Here is a 21636-nt window from a genome sequence, read left to right as displayed (position 1 = left end):
TAAAGCCCATTTCATCAAAACCAAGAACTATGTTGTCTGTAGTTTTAGACAGTGACTGTTCAGCAATAACAGAACTTTGTGTTATAAAATTTTGGCACCTTTCACAAAATTCCAACATTGTTCTGATAGATAAAGAGTATCGGAATGAGAAGTGTAAAGATTAAGAAAATAATGGAAAATTTAATACTGTGATGTTTTCTACTAAGAATCTCAAAATATTTAAATAATTACAAAAATATACAGATCCTTGTAGAAATGTGCTGGAAATTATGAATCAGAGTATACTTTGGTATAGTAAGAAAGATGAAATGAATGTCAATAAAAATAACTACAGCCTTAAAAGTCTAAATGAATGCATGAAACAAGTCTCAAAATGCTTAATGTTGTTTTCTTAGAATGCAAAAAACACTTCAGTGGAAAGATTTAGCTGTACAATTATTTTTTAAATGAAGTTAGGCTTTCCACTGATGCTTGTAGAATAGTAGGTAAAGTTTTAAATCTCCCAGAAAATAAACACCACAAACACATATTTACTTGAGGGATGATCTTGTAGTCAAAATTATTTCATCATGCCATGATGGTATTCATAAATACCTTTAATAAAAGCCTCTGTCACAAGTACATTTTTATTTCCTGGGGTGACACAGCCTTTCTTAGACTGAACTGCTTCTATAACAACTTATAATGTAGACTAAGAAAAATATGTTTCTCTAAACCAACCAACAAACAAGCAAAAACATCTCTTTGTGCTCTGGGGAAGCATTGCCAAAACCTATGCAGCAGATTGCAATCACGACTTTCCTATTTACTGTCTCTGCTCATGGCTTTTAAATCGCGTTGGGAGAATTCTGGGAGATGAAGTCCAAATATCTTAAAGCTGCTGAGGTTGAAGCACTGATTTAAATTACAAGGGAAAAAAGAATCCTCTTCTACACTTCTGTTTTTGAAACTGGCTATTTTGAAAGTAATACCTATACAGGTTGCCGATTATAATTTTAACACCAACACTTTGATCAAAGCAGTTCAGATGATCTCTGTCTGATTTTCATCTATTAAAATGCTTCAGGGATGTCTGTCTATCTATCTATCTATCTATCTATCTATCTATCTATCTATCTATCTATCTATCTATTTTCCATCGATCTAATCTATTTATCCATCAAACATCATTCTAATTTACACAGCTGCCCAAAGTGTGATTCTAAGTGGGTACAATATCAATAAAATAGCAATATAAAATGTCTATGATTAAAAATATTAATATTAGGATTAGAAGGCTAGGAGAAAGCATTAGATATTACAAACAATGGAGCCATCTCATCATCTCACCATTCCTTAAGATTCCCTGGCATATTAACACAGCAAAGTTTTGAGGGAGTTCAGGAAGTTTTGAGGGAGTTCAGGAAGTTTAACAGGAATGAGGCCAATCTCACCCAGGAGGAGGGGGGGTTTGATGTTCCATAGGGTGGGTTCAGGTAGAAAAGGACCCACAACATACCTCTTCTGCCAAGCCTGAGTGGAAGAGGCAGTCTTCCAAATAACTCAGCTCCATGCCAGGAAGGGATTTCATAGAATGTCTTTCCAAGGCAGAACACTGTCATATTTTTGCTTTGTTTATTTCAGCACCTCTTCTGACAGTTACTTCACGTCTAATACTTCTGCTGCTGGATTTTTACCATTTGTATTGGCAGCATTATTGTCGTCATTGTTCATGGCTATTATGTTTGTGAACTAATTATTAGGCTTAAACTTTGGGTGCAATTACATGATTAATTTTGTAACTCCACATACGTTCTATACTCCCTAAAGCTACTTGCAGTTTTTTCATCTATCCCCATTCACCATCTTTCAATCAAACAAGATGTGATAGTATTTTATGCATTTCATATTTGAATATCTATGTTACATCCTATATTTATTATTATTATTATTATTATTATTATTATTATTATTATTATTATTATTATTATTATTATTATTATTATTATTATTATTATTATTATTATTATTATTAATGCATTTTCCACTCTGCAACACTGTGCCGAGGACTTACCAAGTCCTGCCCTTTTGATGGATGGCCCAACGTGCCATTGGTTGAAGCGGCTTCCTTACTTGCTGGAGTGTTTTTATCAGATTGCTTTCCTTCCTCTTTGGTAGCTCCCCCTTGACCCAGCAGTGCAACTTCTCCGACTCCAAGAGCATTGTCTTTATATTGTTTTATAAACTCCTCCATCAGCTTGATTTCATTCTCCGAAAGGCCCCGACATTGGGAAGGGTCCTGATCATAAAGAGGAAGTTGCCTCATCAACCTTCTACGACGGTAATAAGCACCTTCTGTGCCAGCTACGGGTTGCATTTCCTTTGAAATCAAACTCATATACTGGGTCGCCTGAAGAAATTGGAGAAACACAAATTCAGCATAAAGAGGCACACACAATCACAGCCTTGAAAAAGCACAGCAAGTCTTCGTCCTCTCAAGTTGAGTGCAAAAGCTGTGGTTTGAGCAGTCATTTTTTGTTCAGCAGCCCAAATACCTGGGGTTTCTTCCCTGCTGTCCAACCACAGGACATTACCCTAACAGTAAGTACTCTGTTCATGCTGATTCAGAACAGAAACAATAGCAGGATTGTTTTTTATGAAGACAACCATGTTAATTATGCAGTTGATTCTTTCAGCATAAATATTCTAATATCTGTACATAATAAAACATGCAACAACAGTACAGTATAGGTAGTCCTTGACTTAGGATCACAGTTGAGCCTGAAATTTCCATTGCTAACTAGGTTAATAAGTAAATTTTGCTCCATTTCACAACTCTTGCCACAGTTGCTAGACAGGTCACTACAGTTGTCAAGTTAGTATCACAGTTATTAAGTGAATCTGGCTTCTCCATTTACTTTGCCTGCCAGAAGGTCACAAAAAGGTGACCCTGGGACACTGCAACTGTCATAAATACATGCTAGTTGCCAAGCATCCAAATTTTGATCACAAGACTATGGGGATGCTGCAATAATCTAAGTGTGAAAAAGTCATAAGTCCCTTCCCCCGCCCCCAGTGATGTAACTAAATAAATGGTTACAAGAGGGAGTACCTGCATAATGAATATTGAGTCTTGGTATTTGGGTAAATGAAGACAAAGGAAGGCTTGGCATATCCTTTGTTACCTTGCCACAAGAAGCCAAATACTTTGATACAGGATCATGTTAGGTAGGGATGTCAACCTCGATTTCATTGAGGGCTGCATCAGGGTTGTGTTTGACCTTGGAGGACTGGGGTGGGCATGCCCAGAGTGGGCACGTCACTTGTGTTGGGAGCCCCTGTGATGGCCCGAGCACTCTGCCAGCAAAAATGGACTCCTAAGCTCCATTTTTGGCTGTGACGGCCTCCTGCAACCTTCTGCCACTAAAAATGGCACTTAGGGGGGGCTGCATATGGCCCTCCCAAGCTCTGTTTTCGCTGGCAGAGGCATTGCGGGCCGGTCCTTTGCTATGTCCAGGGTGGCTCCGCGGTCCAGATCTAAGTACCCCATGGGTTGAATCTGGCCCACAGGCTTCGAATTAACACCCCTGATGTTAGGGGAATGTTGAATAGACCTTTCCTCTTTTCAACTAAAGCAGGGATAGAATCATGGAATGAGTTAAGTTCAGATGCAAGGACCACTGAATCTGGGAAACCAAGCGTTGGCTACCAGAAAGCTTAACCTAAAGGCTTCCATGAGAATGAATTTTATATTTATAATTAAACTCAAACATTTAAAATGTTAACAAGCTTTTTAGTGGCTGTTTACCAAAAGCACCCAAAACCTGCATGTGTGATATGGTCTGCATGTGTGATGTTTTTCTGGAACAGAATAGAAACATGGACCACAGTCATTTAAGGCTACTTCTCTTGCTATTCTCCATTTGTGGGTAACATACTGTACCATTTTCCTGCCAGTTGTTGAAAATGCAAATAGCTTGGCTCTGCCTTGTTCAGTCCCAATTTGCGTGACATTCTAGAAACACAACACATTTCTGAAAGCCCCAGCACTACAAAATTGGGGGAAAATCAGTAAAAATCTCAGTCTCTTTTACTTTTTTGGAATCTCTAGTGTCTTGCAAATATTAATTATGAGCCTGGGGACATGCTTCCTATTTATGATAGATTACTTTCAAGTGGTTGCCAACATTTAACTGGCTAAAAGCCATTGAAAAGCAAGCTTGCTGTAATAGTTAATCACCAGCTGCTATGCCTTATAAATTCCCTGTGGTGCGCAAATAATACTGGTGAGATATTAATGGTTCTCACTTAATACTTAAGGAAAAGCAGAAACAATATCAGGCTTGTAAAGTGTCTAAAATGCTTCTTGTTCTGCCTTCTATTAAGGGCAGGATAGAAAAAGAGCCAATATATACCAACTTGGCCTCCCTTGAAGCCTAATAATTCTGGGAAATGAAATCTCAGCACATCTAAAGAGGGCTAAGTTAGAAAAGGCTACTTCGCTTCTCCAGCATAACTTCCTTTTTTAATGCAAATTAATGGAAAAACCTGAAGTGGAGGATGGTTACCAACTATAAAGGATAATTTGAAAAAAAAATCAAGCATTCAGACAAATGCTACAAGAGAAAAGGATAACAATAATATTTTATTTGGACACTCTTTTTCTATCATAGCAAGAACAGTTTATCAGTAAACCTGATTTATTTAGTTGGTTATTTATACCACCTCCCATCTTACCTAAGTGGCTTTGGGTGGCTTACATAATTAAAACAATTAGGAATAAAGCAAGGTAAATCCCATTTAAACCAATTAAAGCAGTTAATTAAAACAATAAATTGCGAACAGTGCAACCGACCGCAGGCTTGACGCCATCACTGGATCTCCAAGTCTTAAGAGACTTCCTGAGGGCCAGCAACATTTAGATTAATGTAATCTCATGTGTATGGGCAGTATATGGGTGCAGGTCTGAAACCTGATTGAAAGGGGTTCAAATAATTTGCTTCATCCATGATCCTTTGAAGCTGTTGCATGACCACCTTCTCAACAACCTTCCCTCAAAAGGGAAGGTTGGATATTGGATCAAAGTTATCAAGTACAGCTGGAGTCAGTGAAGGCTTCTGGAGGGGTATGTGAACCACTGCTTCCTTGAGAGGAAGAGGAACAACCCCTTCTCCTCGAAGAATTTGATATTGCCAGAATCCAACCAAATGTCATCTCCTGGGAGGCCTTTAACAACCAGGAGGGACATGGATCTAAACACCATAAACAGATGGCTAAGCACACAGTCATGAAGACCGGTCCATTTTAGCAGGCCCAACAATCCTCCCAGAGAACGAACAAGGCAATGCTCCATGAATTTCTATAGGACCTGCATCAAGGCTGGTGTCCAACTGAGAGTGAATCCAAGTGATTTCATCCAACAAATGGCCTGCATTTTCTTCTGTGTGAACCTATAGATGAATCTCAGAGTTCTCTCTATCCAACTGAAATAATGAAGAGATATTGACATTTTGCCATCCTTACCATCACAAAGTAGACCTTAATAGCACTTCTAACCTTGTTTAGTCAAGTTCACTCCTTGTTGACTGCCAGCATTGTTCTAAGTGTCTTATAACTCTTTTCATTTTCCTCATTTTCTGGGAATTGTGAGATCCACGGGAAAGGAAAAGCTGCACTGGCATGAACTAATCCAAAGCCCCATCTCCCTTCCCATTCCAGAGTGGGTATCAACTAACCTTGACTGTATCATATAGCAGACCCTCAGGAACAATCTCCACTTCCCTTGGAACCCAGCTGTGTCCATCAGTTGATCAGGGTGGAGCAATTGAAAAGGTCCCACCTCTCTGTAATGTGATGCAGTGAAAGACAATCTCATGGTTACCAGACAGTAGTCTGACCATGTCAGCAAAGCACAGAAAGCTGCCCCAATTATCTTACTATCACTTGAACCAGATTAGGTGTGTGACCATTGTCATGAGTCAGGCCCTAGATGATCTAGGACAGGTCCATAGTGGTCATGAACTCCTGAGTAGTCTTAGTCAGACTGAAGTCTGCTAGAACCATAAGCCCGAGAAACTCTATGAGCAATCCAGAAGATGAGTCAAGGAGCTCAGTCAGAGAAGTCACTATATGCAGCAGGGAGGCTACTAGCACCAATTTCAACTGATTCCCTAGAATCCAGCTTAATAAACTGTGTCTCACATCTGGTGACCTGTGGGACAATCTGTCTTGAGAACCATTAGAGATTCCCAGATGGTTAACCCTACTGCAAATCTGGAATCTTGATTGATGCCACACTTGAAACCCAGCTGGATACATTTATAAGAGGAGAACATCCTCTTCTGAACCCAGTAATACATGCCAAGTCAGCCTTCATCCATGATGAAATTACAGAGAGAAGCATTATAGTGTGACCTGGCATTCAGTAGCAACAACTGAATGACTCTGCAGATTAATTCGCAGAGATAACAGGGTGATTAATTCTAAATTAACATTTAAGGAGAAGCTATTGTTGGCACAGCTGATGGATCAGGATTGAAAAAACAGGGACATTTGTGTTTCTGCTGTGAAAATTCTTCAGAGGCAGCCAGTTGGCCAACCAGTGTTTTTAGAAGAAAGGCTTCCAGCTGTATTAATTCAATTTATTTCCATCTTGGTCAGCAAATTGTCAATGAACTGTAGAAATATTTTTAATATATACTTGCCTGAGGTTTCACTCTATGTGAAGTTCAAGCCTTTAAACCAAAGATCTGCTGCCCATATATCAGTACAATAGGCAAAGTATATAACTACATCAACAAAAATAATTGTGGAAGAGTTTGATGTGGATAAGGAAGCAATTTTTGTTCACTATGCCTGGCAAGAGTTAACAGGAAAGTGTGATGGATTTCAGTGTAGAAAACTTGAATCTACCCAGCTTAGAGCAGGGGTGAGTAATTACTTTTCTTAGGGGGCCACATGAAAAACTGGAATTCTTGCGGAAGGCTGAACCAATGTAACCTGATTTGATGACCTCAAACTCTGTGACCTCAACTTCTCAAGCTGCTCCAGGAGAGGGGTGAGCACTGCACAGGTGCAGAAAAACACCTTTTCTCATTGCCTTCCTGCGGCTGCTGGTGACTGAAGTAGTATACAAGCAACTGTGTAAAGGTGGACCTAATTCATCTTCTGCTCCTGTCCCTGGTCTGGAATTATTTGTATTTGATTTCTAATTTGGCTCACGTGAGCCAAACACAGAGGACCAAAGGGTCACATATGACCAGGTCTTGCTTAGAGAGAAGTTAAGGCACCAGGCTGGAAACAAGAAGACTGTGAGTATCTATGGAGATTCTCAGTCATCCAAGGTCATGATTGTCACAAAGGTGCTTTTACAAGAGGCAACTGGACTTTTGGGTTTTTCTTTGAAGACATTTCGCTTCTCATCCAAGAAACTTCTTCAGCTCTGACTGGATGGTGGGGAATAGAAGGATTTATATGTATACCAGCTGTGTGCAAGGAATATAAATCCTTCCATTCCCCACAATCTAGTCAGAGCTGCAGAAGTTTCTTGGATGAGAAGCAAAATGTCTTCAAAGAAAAACCGAAAAATCCAGTTGCCTCTTATAAAAGCACCTTTGGGACAAGACTGTGAGTTCTAAGTCCTTAGGTATAAAACCAACTGGGTGACTTTGAGACAATCACTCTCGCCGGCCCCATAGGATGGAAGCAATGGGAAGCCACTTCCAAAACAATATTGCTGAGGAAATTGCAGGAACTGGTCCAGGCAGTCATCGGGAATCAACATTGAATGGAAGGGGCCACACACAGAGAGAGAATAGCTTAAAGCATGACTGGGCCTTTTGTAAGAAATATTTGTTCAGAGTAGGAGTACAGGGAGCACTTTCGGGGCCACAGTCAGCGTGGAGATGAAAGAAAGCCAAATTTGGAAGATTCCCTCCCCACCCCCACCAATTGTGGTGTCTGACCTTGATGCTGACAATAAAATTGATGGACATGTCCGTTTGGCACAGCATCTATCACAAGCTTAGAAGACACACTTTTTCAGACGTACAGCAAGGGTTATATCCAAAATAGTACCAGCATGCCATCCACTGCCTGCATGATACACATCGATACCTCTTAGATGAAGCATACTATTCAGCTTTAAAACATAATACAAACACCACAATTGTTAGCACTTTTAATGCAACGTTTAAAAAGTGTTCCTAGGCAACTCAGTACTACCTATGCATAAACACTGAGCGGTTCTTCTAGCAGTTTCAACTATAATTTTTTCTTGGTTCTGCCTGGAATTGTATGAAACAAAGCTTTCGAAGTTTACTAAGAAAAAGATATGCCTGACTCCACTATAATTCTCCTATAAATGAAAGCTGTAGTATAAAAAAATACTACTATGGTTAGATTTAGTTTAAGAATTTTGAAATTTCTGAGAAACAGCATTTATATTTAGACTGGGTTCACAGAAAATATAAACCATGATGACTTGAGTGTTTTCAACTTAGCATAGTGTGCAAGACCAGCCATGGTACTTGGTAAACATCTGTCCAGTTACATACCAGGGCTTATTATGACTATATGCAAAAACTTTTCAGTTCTTGTTTAATCAGAAGATTATAGTAATGAAATGTATTTTAATGACTATTTGACCAGTACTAGCTCTGTGGCTTTATAGTGTACACTACAGCAAGGTAGAAAGCCAACTGCCTGTTAGCTAGCATGGTTAGCATAGCACATGAAGATGTTGGGTGCTGTAGCTTTGCAACATCTGGATATTTTCACCCCTGTCCTACAGTTTTAGGAGATGTGGTAAAGTTCAAGGTGTTGACAGCTTCATAGGAACTGTGATGATACAAGTGGGACAATCTCCCAGAATATTCTGCAATAATTAGAAGTTATGAAAGTTGTCAAGTCAAGATCTCCCCCAATCTGGATAAAGTTTTTCCTAAACTAGGAAGACCACAAATAACTGATTTGTTTTAACTGTTAATTGCATCGGTAGGAAAGTTTTAAACAGATATTGGCACACCGAACATACCATTCCTGAATGAAACTCACTACAACAAATTATAATCTAGCCATTTTAGTTGTGTGAAATAGTGGGTCTTTCACCAGCATGCAAACAAAAACACATGAACACCCATACACCCTTTCCATTGAAGATCTACCTTCCCATCAAACTCTAACACTGACTAATACAAATCATTTTTAGCAGGTTCATCATGCTGTTTGGTACTTTTAGCAATGAGAAATGAGGAATAAACACTTACTGGGATAATAAATACTTAATCTATTTCCTTCATCAGAGGAAGGAATCAACATACTAAGCAAAATATTTAGTCTTTCTTTTAATATTTAGTCAAACTTAATATTAGAATCCATATTTGGATAGTGAATGTCTGTTTTCTGACAATTGGAAAATTTTATAAACACATTTTAATTGGAATACTTCAGTCTTATAAAACAGGGGTCACCAACCTTTTGGATCCCAGGGCCCACCAAATTCATACTTTTAAATCCCAAGGACCACTCATACAACTTTTTTAAAAAAGCTAATATATTTAATATAATTTTTTATATCAAATATTGTGTGTGTGTGTGTGTGTGTGTGTGTGTGTATTAATATAAAAATTACACACACACACACACACTTATTTAATTATAAGAAAAACGTAAATGCATTCCGGGCTGGAAGCCTCCCTCCACCTGCACCTTCCAAAGGGACAGAAGAGCCTTTCAGATGCCAGGTGGAGGATTGAGAGAGCTCAGATCTGCAGCCGAGGAAAAGCTGGAGGGGGGAGGTGGCTCTTCCAGCCTCACCTGGAGACAGGCAAGGAAAGGTGTCCCTGGGGGCACTTTGCTGCCAAACCCAGCCACAGCCAGTGATTATTTGGGGGAGGGGGGGAAAGAGAAAGAGAAAGCATCTCTCGCATTACCAGGAGAGGAAAGGAGGTGAAACAAAACTCACTCTTTCACCAAGATCTAAAAAACACCAATCTACCGCATTCCAGGAGATCTTAAAAACCACCAAACGCTCCCACTTGCAGTTCCCGTGCCTCCCGGCTCTGGTCCCTGAGATGCACGCTCCCACACACAGCGGTGGTGGCAACAGTCCCCTCCCCCAGCACCCGCTGTCAGCTCTCCCCATTAGTTCTCTAGCTTTGAATTACTCCCAGCTCTCTCTCTTTCCTCCCCCCTCCCGTGCAGGCAGGAAAGGAAAGGGAGATGGAGCCGTGCGCAGCTCTCTGCTTTTCCAGCCCTCGCTGCCTCTCCCAACATCGAAGCCTCGGAAACGCAGGTAGCGCCCTGAGTTGCTTGCTTCTCCACTACTGCCTCTTCCTCCTCCTCCTCCTCCAGCACCTCCTTCTCTGGGTAGGGTGATTCTTAACTTAACCAAGCATGCTAAGGCAACTCAGGGTGCTACTGCTGCAGCGGCTTTGCCTGCGTCTCTGAGGCTTTGATGTTGGGAGAGGCAGTGAGGGCTGGAAGAGCAGAGAGCTCTGTACGGCTCCATCTCCCTTTCCTTGCCTGCCTGCACATGGGCACGGGGGGGAGGAAAGAGAGGCGGGAGCAATTCAAAGCTAGAGAACTAATGGGGAGAGCTAACAGTGGGCGCTGGGGGTGGGGACTGTTGTTGCCACTGCCGTGTGTTGGAGCTGGTTAGCATGTGCATCTCAGGAACTTGACTCCGGGGTTCCTTGAAAAGCCGGAAGGCGAGAGAACTGCGCAGCCCAGATTAATTGCTTTTGGGGCCATTTCTTCTGCGGCCCACCAAAAATTTTCCATGGCCCACCAGTGGGCCGTGGCCCACCGGTTGGTGACCGCTGTTATAAAACATGCTTCACTGAAATGCTGTTTAAGAAGGTTTTTTATGTAAGGTTTCTATGTAACCAACTGTTAAATAGGCTAGACCAGAATTTTTCACACTTTTTTCAAGCCATGGAATCTTTTAGTGAAAAGAGAGAAAATCCTGAATCACCTCACATCAAGAGACAAAGTTTTAGCAATTGAAAATTGGAAAGATTTGAGCAAACTTTTTACACGTTTGCCCTAAATTTCTCATAGAATCCCATCAAGTTCTTGCAGTACTCAGAATTCCATGAAGCAATTTGAAAAACCCTGGGCTATATGACAAAAACAACATATTATTATAACTCCTAAGACCAATTATTTGATCCAAGTACAGTAGCTACAACTTGGAAGATGGATGTGATGTCTTTTGATTTTTATACTAAGTTGCATCACACTTGAATCCTACTGAAAATATGGAACATAAAACATATTTTTCTTCTTAAATGTTGGCTTCCTCATGCATGAACAAACAGTTCTCTATTTTATTGAACATATTTTTCTTCAACTACTCTTGGAATATCAATTACTTGAATTGTAACACAGTTCATACAGAAACTTTATAGTTTATCTACTCTTGTCGCTTTCACTTTGGCTGTACAATATATTACAGATCTTGCACAGATTTTTATTTCCAAGTATTATACTTGCAAATATATTTGCAAATGTATTCTAAAACTGATTTATTACCTTTAAATCTATGTGCTCTAGGCTGAATTCCTACACAGATTTAGTTGGCTTTGTGGTCCATAAAATATAGGTCTTACTTTTTGAATACACTCATGTTGCACTGCTTTGTTAGATACTCAAACCAAGAGCTACTTTACAGGTCATAAAATCATTCTATGGCAAAAACAAATTTCTATGCAATACTAATTCAAATAAAGGGACACCCATTACAAATACCTTTCACTAAAAGATTGTATGCAAGAATGAGAAAAAGGCAAAATGATACCTGAAAAGTAAACTATTTTGGTCACTTTTTGGTTTGTTTGTTTTAATGTCATTTAGACCAGAGTTCCCCAACCTTTCCAGTTTGGCGGCCTGGAGCAGGGGGAAAGAGGCATGCTTTTGTGGGAGGGGCAGGTTCATGTGCATGAGTGGTGTCACAAGCACCTGCAATGAGACTCATGCGAGTGGGACCATGACTGCTCATAACAATGCTCTCACAGAGTGGGATCACAACTGCCCACAAGGCTTGCATCACTGGGATCGCAAGTACCTGCAATGATGATTGTGCAAGTGGATCAATGACAGCCCACAATGCTCACAGCAACACGCGAATGAAGCCACAAGCTCTGAAGCTTGCACGAATGGGACTGCAAATGGCCACAACTGCTGGCGATGCTTGCGACTATGCTCACACAAGTGAGGCAGTGCAGACGTACACGCACCAGCCAGCCACTCACATAGCTGGTGACAATTAGGCCATATCCTGGTAGTGGGCTATGGCCCACAGGTTGTGGACCCGATTTAGACAGTAATTTTATAAATACAATCTTTGTTTCCTAATTTATGCCTGTTTATTTTATGTTTACATTCTCAATACTGTCTTCCTTAGACATATATTATTATCTAGGACAGTCTTTCCCATCCTGGTGCCTTCCAGATGTTGGACTACATTCCCATATTTCCTAGCCAGAATATTTATGAGACAGAACTTATGTCATGGTCCAACGCATCTGGAAAATACTCAGCAGAAGATAGTTTCTTAGTCATTAAAAAGGGATTTCCAGTAAATTGACTTATGACATGGAAAGGAATACTTGTCCTATTAAGCTGTTTGATGGTATGAAAGACAGAGCACTTCCCAAGCCTGATGCTCTTCAAACAAGTCAGATGTCAATTCCCAAGGTCCCAAGCCATGAACTAAAGTCCAAAACAACTGAAAGACACCAGGTTGAGAATACTGGGGAAAAAAGTATCCTCCTCCCACCTCCATTTTTCATTGCCATGAAATAAAAATGTTATTTCTTGCTCTGTTAAGAACCAAGACTACTGTATGCTACTTACGAAATATTACTGATTGCTAATGTAATTCAATGAAGTCTTGAGAATAAAAAGTTTCATCAATGAATATAATTGCAGTGTTACTTGATTGTTGAAGTTCACTCACATGAGATTCACAATATAAAAACCAACCCCCCCAATCACTCTATTCAACAATTATCCTACTATTATAAGTGCTGAAAGATATAAGAAAAACATTTATAATAAATATGAGACAATTAAAATTCTCACAAAATGCTGATGCAGGGAAATGCATTCTTAGAGATATAGAAACTTCATAAATAGCTACTGGGAATACTCTGTTCCAAGTGGCCAGAAATCTGGGAGTTTGAATTTAGGCTTGGTAGTGAAGAATGAAAACTAAGGAGTTCAGGTTTTGTTAGTAAATGGATAGGAGAACACCAAGAAATATAAAGGTAGCAACCTATAGGATTTGGAAAACAACAATATTTGTTTGCTATCAGAAAGAAGGAAGGGAGCAAAACAGTAATTGTATAACAGATATGTAATGCTGCTTTGCCATCTGTAGTGGCCAGTGTAGCATTTTGAAAAGTGATGGTTCCAACAGTAGATATAGATCAGTTCTAAATTCTCTTATTTCAATTCCAAAAGGGAGCCTTGTTGCTAAATGATATGGTCCTCATTAATGTAAACAGATACCGTATATGCCGGCGTATAAGACGACCCGGCGTATAAGACGACCCCCCAACATTTCCACTCAAAATATAGTTTGTTATATACTCGCCCCCTCTTCCGCACGCCTTCCACTTTTGCACTTTTTTTTTTTGAGGCACTTTTGTGCACCGTGGAAACGAATCCCGTGAAGCCGAAAGGAGCAGCCAGCCTTCTCCCAGCTCCCAAGGAACGAGGCTCGCACCGCCCGGGCTCCGCTGAGGTATCCGGCTGGGGCTGTCAGGAGTTGTTACCGCTGGCGCGGCTCCAGTCCGCGTTGCCTCGGGAAGGGAAAGGCAAAAAGGAAGAGCCGCGGCGGCGCTTTGCAATGGCAGCAGCGGCTCCTGGTTTTGCCTTTCCCTTCCCGAGGCAACGCGGACTGGAGCGCGCGAGCCGCGCCAGCGGTAACAACTCCTGACAGCCCCAGCCGGATACCTCAGCGGAGCTCGGGCGGTGCGAGCCTCGCTTCCTTGGGAGCTGGGAGAAGGCTGGCTGCTCCTTTCGGCTTCACGGGATTCGCTTCCACGGTGCGCAAAAGTGCCTCAGCCGCGGGCAGCCGCAGTGCTTCCCAATTACTATTTGCCAGCGTATAAGACGACCCGGCATATAAGACGACCCCCCCAATTGGAGGCATGTTTTTCAGGGCAAAAAAGTCGTCTTATACGCCGGCAAATACGGTAGCTTTTGTGCTGGACATCAACTTTTTGCTTTTTAATTTTATTCTGAATCAGACACAAGCTCTTACACTTTTTAGGAAACCGATATAATCAAATCTGAAGATGCATACCAGAATTATACCAGTCAATATTTCAAGTAGATAACAAAAGCTGAAGTCTTACACTCAATTTCCTACTTATCTCCAATTGTATACTCCTATTTAAATCGGATGCCCACAAATAAGTATAGGGGCATTTAAGAACATTACTCCCAGGCACAAAGAACTGTTTTCTGTTGCTTTGTATCAACCTTGTACGTATACTTTAGTTTCATGACCTGTAGTGTGAATAAGACAAGATCAATAGAATTAACTAGATAGTAGGGCAATTATGAATGTTCTATGGTTGAATGGCTTAATATTCATATATTTCAACTATTTCAGGTAGAACAGAGCCCCTGAATTATATTACTTAAATCTTGGACTAATTTCACAATGCAATACCATTCTCCCTCCCCACAAGTGTAGTGGAAATGAGGACATGTACCAGAGGCTAACAGGTATCTCAAGAATCCCAGTTTCATTCCTTTTAAGTGACAATGAACATGCAGGGTTGAGATGAACTGTAATTTTATAAGGTCATCCAAAGCAACTCTAGGATAATCTTTCTTATATAAGGTGTTGTTCATTGATCACCATCTCTGTACATTGATACTATGGCCCCTTGACATTACCCACCAAAGAAAACTGGTCATCGATAAAAATTGTGTCCCCTGACCTCAAATTGGTGTATGAATAAATTACATGAGAGAAGAGCAGTGATTAAAAACCTAGGTCTAAAGAAGTTTATAAAACTCCACCCTAGATTAACTTCCAAATTTTAAAAGCAATGAAAAAGAAGACGTATGATTTTTAACCATTGTGTGATTTCAACATAAAATGATAACTTTAATAATCAGATGGAACTGTTCTTAAAGTCATTTTAATGATTAATGAAAAAAGTCAAAAAAGAAGGTAATGATTTTAATAAATGGCAGAACAATCTAATAGACACAGAAACTATGATAAATGAGCAATCACGTCTTATTCCCTGCTATTCTTAATGGGAAATTGGAGGTTTCTTTTCCTTTTTTATAAGACACATTTTACTTTCATTCATCCCAATGGGAAGGAAGGATTGATGATCTGTCAGCTCATGGGCCATTTTTTTTTTTGGCCTCTCCCATTGAAGGAGTATATCAAGGAATGAGAAAGCTTTGGAGGAGGGGATATAAGAGAATAGAGGTTTGCAGTAGATTAATTTACAAAAGGTAGAAGTCACTGTTACCAAATAGGTAAATAGTATCAAACTTTAGTTCTAAATCACATTGTTCATTCAAGTGAAAATCATAAAAACCAAAGCTGTCTTAAGAACCCAAGGAACCTAAGAGTCCATTTCTCCTTATCCTTTAAGATAGGACATTTTGAAATCCAAAATACATTTAAAACTGGCAAATTCATGTAGATTTGAATTTTAGACTTCATTTTTTTATTCTTTTATTTTTTTTAAAGCAGCTGTTTGATATAATTCTCATTTAAATTCAGGTTGCATATATATACCATGGTTCACACATTCATGATTTCATGATTTCTAAGCGAATATAGTCAGCAGTTGCTCTATTGTTACACGCTGCTGAAATAATAAACTCAGTTTATTGGTTTAAGGTCAACATCATCATTACGTTGGGTAACTAGGATTAAGAGTCCTGAATGGTCCAATAGACCTGCTTTGAAATGGTATTCACCTGAGTGTACCAGCTTCCCCTTGTAGGAAACAAGAATCAGTCATGAGTCTCTTCTTATAGTGGTCAATTTAATGTAAAGATGTAGCATAACTTTTTAGAGAATTATGGAAAGAGGCTTTGGGATTTAGTAAACATAGCTCTATAGCTAAAATGGCTGGTATTGCACCCTAATAATTATAATTGGAAGAAAACCTTATCAGCCTTAGCAAAATTTCCATTTTGTGGGTTTAACTCCCTGTTGAAGAGAGCATAAAGGTGATCAGGCTTGCACTGTTCTGCTTAATTTACAGACTATAAACATAACACTAAGCATTTTCTTTGTTTTACAGAGTACAAGGCACTGGTTACTTGATATCACTGCAGTAGGTTTGTTCCAGTCTATTGCTGCTTACTGTGAGCACAATGGGCGTTGTAATAATAGAAGCCAAGTACTGACATTTTAAAGATTTAATCTAGTCAGCACAATATGATGTGTAATATAATCTCTCTTAGTTCCTTAAGAAGACTTTCGTTCCTTAAGAAGACTTTAGAAAGATGTAAGATCAAGTTCAGATTTAATTTGCATCAACACAAGAATCAGATCTTAAAATCTATGGTTAAATTTATTTGTGTGAAAGTGGAGGAAAAAGTTTTTTATACCTTTTAGTGTTTGTATTTGGATGAGTGAAGAAAATAAACAGAGTGAAGCAAAGAACCAAGGACTCCAGTTTTCACATAAATATAATCTCTGTTACTAAACAGAGAATACAGATTAATCGGTGTTTTCAAACAGGTGAACAATTTGCATTAATCATTTTTCTTTACAAAACTATGTTGCCAACTATTTTTACTTTTTATTTTTAGCATTATTCTTCAGTAACAGGTTTATTTTACTGTAAGTTTATATTGTGTAAAGAAGCTTTCCCAAAGAATAGGGATATTTACCACACTCAAATATGTTTGGCTTTACTTGGTTTTAGTGATATTAAATAATGCATTCCTTTGGAAAAACTATTTAATTTCAATGCAAACATACTTGGGTCTTTGAAAAGTCCTAATTATATGATACTAAATATCACATTTCTTCCAAAATGGCTATGTTTGCATAACAAGTTTAGCTTGGTTATTGAATTAACCCAATTCCTAGGCTTGTATAATGTACTGGATCTTAATGAATCAAGCTGGATTCACTTAACATTCCAAGCAAAAGGAACCAAGGAAAAAGAAAAAAAAGAACTAAGGTTTAAGCATATAGCACAAATACAGCTGCTAGGCATTCAATTAACTTTTGGTTTAGCTGGTTAAGGATGTCATGTGAATGAAACTTTACCAACCATACTGATTTAGCTTCTTGAGAAAGGCAGAGCCAATGTTAGCTTTTCTTTTTTGTGGTCTTCCCAAATATGGCAGAGAAATGGAGAAAAATACAAGGAGGCCTTCAATGGCAATGAAGGGATGGGCCAGGGGCTTTCTGAAGCTCCAGAGACCAGTGACTCCCTATCTGCCTTCTGGCATCATCTCTTTGAAATGTATGCACTGCTTGATGGCTATGCAACCTTGTTCTCTGCCCACATTTTCTTCCCACTCCTTGGGCACACTTTCTTACCAGTTTCTGAGTCAATCCAGGTGGAGCCCATTCATATGTAACAGTGTCAAAAGTTGGATCTTTCCGAGATACTATAGGATTAGTGATAATCATGCGGTTCCGTTTATAGATGCGGATTCCATCGCCTCCTTTTACCCGAGCAGTGAGCGAAGAATATTTTGAATCAGCAAGCAAGCGGCCAATTTTCCGATCATCTTCTGCATCAGAGCTCAGGCTGTGATCTTCCTGGCTGCATTTGCATGACTTGCATATTTTCCTGTGAGAGACAAATGAGGTCATATTTTGATATAAGTTTGGGCCCTCAGAGGTATGTGCTCTTTTGGTGGCTCAAGGGTGAACCTTAGAATAAACAGCCAAGGTTATAAATCAAAATGGATTATGACATAGAACAAAAGATCTTTTTGGTTAAATGCTATCCAGAGAGAAAAATCTGTAACGAGGATTAACAGAATTTGCAATGGTGTAGAACATAAGACTATAAAAAGCCACACTGTCAAAACCCTGGGAAAAAAGCCTTCAATGACTGAAGCTCTGAGATTTTCACAACGAAAAACGTTCAAATGATTAAACTTCAATATCTGTATTAATCACTCAGTGGCACACAGGCAATATGGAAATGCAGAATTTTGTAGCAGTCTAATTAAACAAAATGGGGGAGTTTCTTGTTCTGATTCCAATTATAAAAACAGATTGGTATAAATGGGCCCTTTTTGTAGTCTTAATGCCTACACCTTTGCACCAGCTGGGGAATTCTGGGAGTTGAAGTTCACACATCTTAAAATTGCTAAAGTTGATAAACGTTGGCCTACACAGAAGCCCATGCTTCCAGCTAACATTGATAAAGACAAATGGGGCTTAAATGGAGTGTCCACATAGTGAATATTCCAGTATTAAAATGCTGAAATGAAACTATAGGCTCTTAGGAATATATATATATATATATAAACGAATATTTGTTCCAACTAGATTTGCCAAACTTCAATCCTGAATGAGTGCTAGTATTACAAAAGAAGTGCAAGGACTTCTTGATTTATTTATTTCTGTTTTGTGCATTTCCAAAGTACATTGAGTCGAGGTGATTACATTTCACTTATGAGGTAAAAATAGTATACAGTGATTTTTGGGAAAACACTGTTGAGCACGAAGAAATCATTTCAGTGTCATTTCATGAATTCCATTGTACAAATCAGTTCCTCATCCTAAATGGAAATGTGTCAGGGCTACAACAAATCCCCCTCAATTCAAAGCAAAAGTCTCTACCTAGAGTATCTTTTTAGTTGACAAAATGTGAGAAATAACAAAGGGATAGAATTATATTCATCATAAAGCAACAGGATATGTATTATTGTTTTCTGCAGCTGCCACAGTAAGGCACTATTCATAGTCCCTAAAATTGGCTGCAAAGGATTGCCCAAGTAGTAGGATAAGGCTATTTCAGGATGTTTTGGCTTTGAAAAATACCTGGCAAAAATGTATTCACTCAAGTTGTCAGAGTTTATATTTTTCAACTATATGAGCAACAGGTTAATGTCAAACTCTAAATAAAGCCAAAGAAAAGGGCTTGATGCTGATTTATATTCTAAAATAGGGAAGGTCACTCTGGGCCATAGCTAAAAATTTGGAGGCAAAACACAGTAATTCAGCATTGATTTTTTTCATTGAGAGAAATATAATATGTATACTGAGCCTCTGCTAGGTTCATCACAAGTTATTTCATTAACTACCCACCCCCAAATTAAATTTCATCTTTACATTTCACAGCCATACCCTCTGCAGTTCTCAGAAATCAGTTATTTTTATTTTAATATAGTCAGCAGCTGCAAAAGATTGCCTGTATCAAAGCTCAAACTTCAAAGAAAATGTCGAACAAATCTTGACCAAACTAGTCCTGGTAAGAAACAGATATACAGCCAAACAATACAGAATATTGTACAATGTGGAAAATAGTTTGTGATGCAACAAATGGGATGCCTACCTAGGAATGAGAAAAGCAAGAAGTATTAATTAAAACATAAGCCTAATTTAACTTATTTAGGCCAAGCCCCAACTCTTGAATTCTTCATGTTTTTTTACTCCCTGAATAATTAAATCTACTGCTTTCAACCTGAATTTTTAGTGTCAGAGATGGCTAATGCTTCATAAAGAAGCAATGTGATGTCTTTGATTCTAAAAGAATCAAGAGTTCATTAATACTTTATTTCAATTTCAGATTACATGAGCAATTATTATCATCAAATATTTTATTAATTCTTTCTGTAAATAGGGGAATGACACCTCAGCTGTAAATAGATCTTTTATCTATTTATATAACAATACAGACAAGGCTAATTTGAGAACCTCCATATTAAATATTTTATAGCAAGGGACAGCATCTGACGTTGAAAAAGCACTACGCAACCTAAAACCATCTCTATCTATTGGACCGGATGGAATATGTGCCTACTTCTTAAGAAAACTATCCGCTGCCATAGCCAAACCTCTAAGCATAATCTTTGAAAGATCTTTCAGAACCAGCTCCTTGCCCAACCTATGGTTACAAGCCACAGTCATTCCCATCTTCAAAAAGGGAGACCCAAGCCTAGTTGAAAATTACAGACCAATCTCCTTATGCTGCGTCACCTGTAAAGTCATGGAATCAATTATTAACCAATCCATCATCCTCCATTTAGAGACAAACAACCTACTCTCCAATAAACAATTTGGTTTCAGAAAAAAACTATCCTGTAATCTGCAACTCTTACACTGCAAAAACATATGGACTACTCAACTCGACCAGGGCAAAGCAATAGACGCAATCTACATAGACTTCTGCAAAGCCTTTGATTCAGTGGTACACGACAAACTACTCCTAAAAATAAAATCTTATGGTATCTCTGGACAACTGAATAACTGGATAGAAGCATTCCTGTCAAACAGACAACAAATGGTCAAAATTGGGAACGCCCTATCAAATCCAGTACCTGTCAATAGTGGTGTTCCCCAAGGCAGTGTTCTAGGACCAACTCTCTTCATAATCTACATAAACGACCTTTGTGATCATATCAAGAGCAATTGCGTTCTCTTCGCTGATGATGTAAAGCTGTTCAATACCACAGACAATACTACTACCCTTCAAAAAGATCTAGACTATGTATCTGAATGGTCTAACATATGGCAACTCCAAATCTCAACAAATAAATGCTCTGTCTTACATATTGGTAAAAAAATCAGAAAATAAAATACAAGCTGAATAGTCAAGATCTTGTTGATGACCCAAGCTCTGTAAAGGACCTGGGAATACTCACCTCTAATGATCTAAGTGCTAGAGCTCACTGCAACTACATAGCCAAAAAGGCATTAAGAGTTGTTAACCTAATCCTACGTTGCTTTTTCTCTGGTAATATCTCACTACTAACCAGAGCATACAAAACATTTGCTAGACCAATACTCGAATACAGTTCATCAGTCTGGAATCCTTATCACGTATGTGATATTAACACAATTGAGAAAGTCCAGAAGTATTTCACAAGAAGAGTTCTCCACTCTTCTACCCGTTATAGAATACCTTACGCCACCAGACTCGAAATTCTAAAACTAGAAAACCTCGAATTACGCCGTCTTCGGTCCGACTTAAGCATGGTATATAAAATCATACATTGCAATGTCCTACCTGTCAATGAATACTTCAGCTTTAACCATAACAACACAAGAGCACACAAGGAGATACAAACTCAAAGTAAACCGCACCAAACTTGATTGCAGGAAATACGACTTCAGCAATAGAGTGGTCAATGTCTGGAATACTCTACCCGACTCTGTAGTCTCTTCCCCAAACCCCAAAAACTTTAACCTTAGACTGTCTACTATTGACCTCACCCCCTTCCTAAGAGGTCTGTAGGGGGCGTGCATAAGCGCACCAACGTGCCTACCGTCCCTGTCCTATTGTTTCTCTTATTCTTTTATTTTTCTTATATGTACCCATTTCATATATTCACAACTATGTATACACTTGTACTTATTATCTTGTAAACAATTGACAAATCAAATAAAAATAAATAAATAAATAAATAAATGATTTCTATCTGAATTTGGAAGCTAAATAGATTGACTGAGATAATTCTGGGAAC

At 38.9% G+C, this 21636-nt stretch overlaps 1 protein-coding gene across 2 annotated transcripts in view; it reads right to left on the bottom strand.

Moving 5' to 3' along the window:
* Positions 1-21636, bottom strand: part of LMCD1 (LIM and cysteine rich domains 1) — a 73105-nt gene that overhangs the window by 12064 nt on the left and 39405 nt on the right. For both annotated transcript variants that reach the window (XR_015747491.1, XM_026678812.2), the window contains exons 3-4: positions 17531-17786; positions 2054-2389 (exon numbers count right to left, since the gene is read on the bottom strand). Coding sequence is in view for 1 of the 2 variants with exons in the window: in XM_026678812.2 (XP_026534597.1) it covers positions 2054-2389; positions 17531-17786 (592 nt within the window). In the remaining variant the exon portion in view is untranslated. The remainder of the gene's footprint in view (positions 1-2053; positions 2390-17530; positions 17787-21636) is intronic.

Source organism: Notechis scutatus, chromosome 2 (genome assembly GCF_049901735.1).
Source record: "Notechis scutatus isolate UNSWTSFEM ecotype Mainland chromosome 2, rNotScu1.2, whole genome shotgun sequence".
Classification (NCBI taxonomy): Eukaryota; Metazoa; Chordata; class Lepidosauria; order Squamata; family Elapidae; genus Notechis; species Notechis scutatus.
The sequence above is the reverse complement of the archived record's forward strand: the minus strand, read 5'-3'. Positions and strand labels throughout refer to the sequence as shown.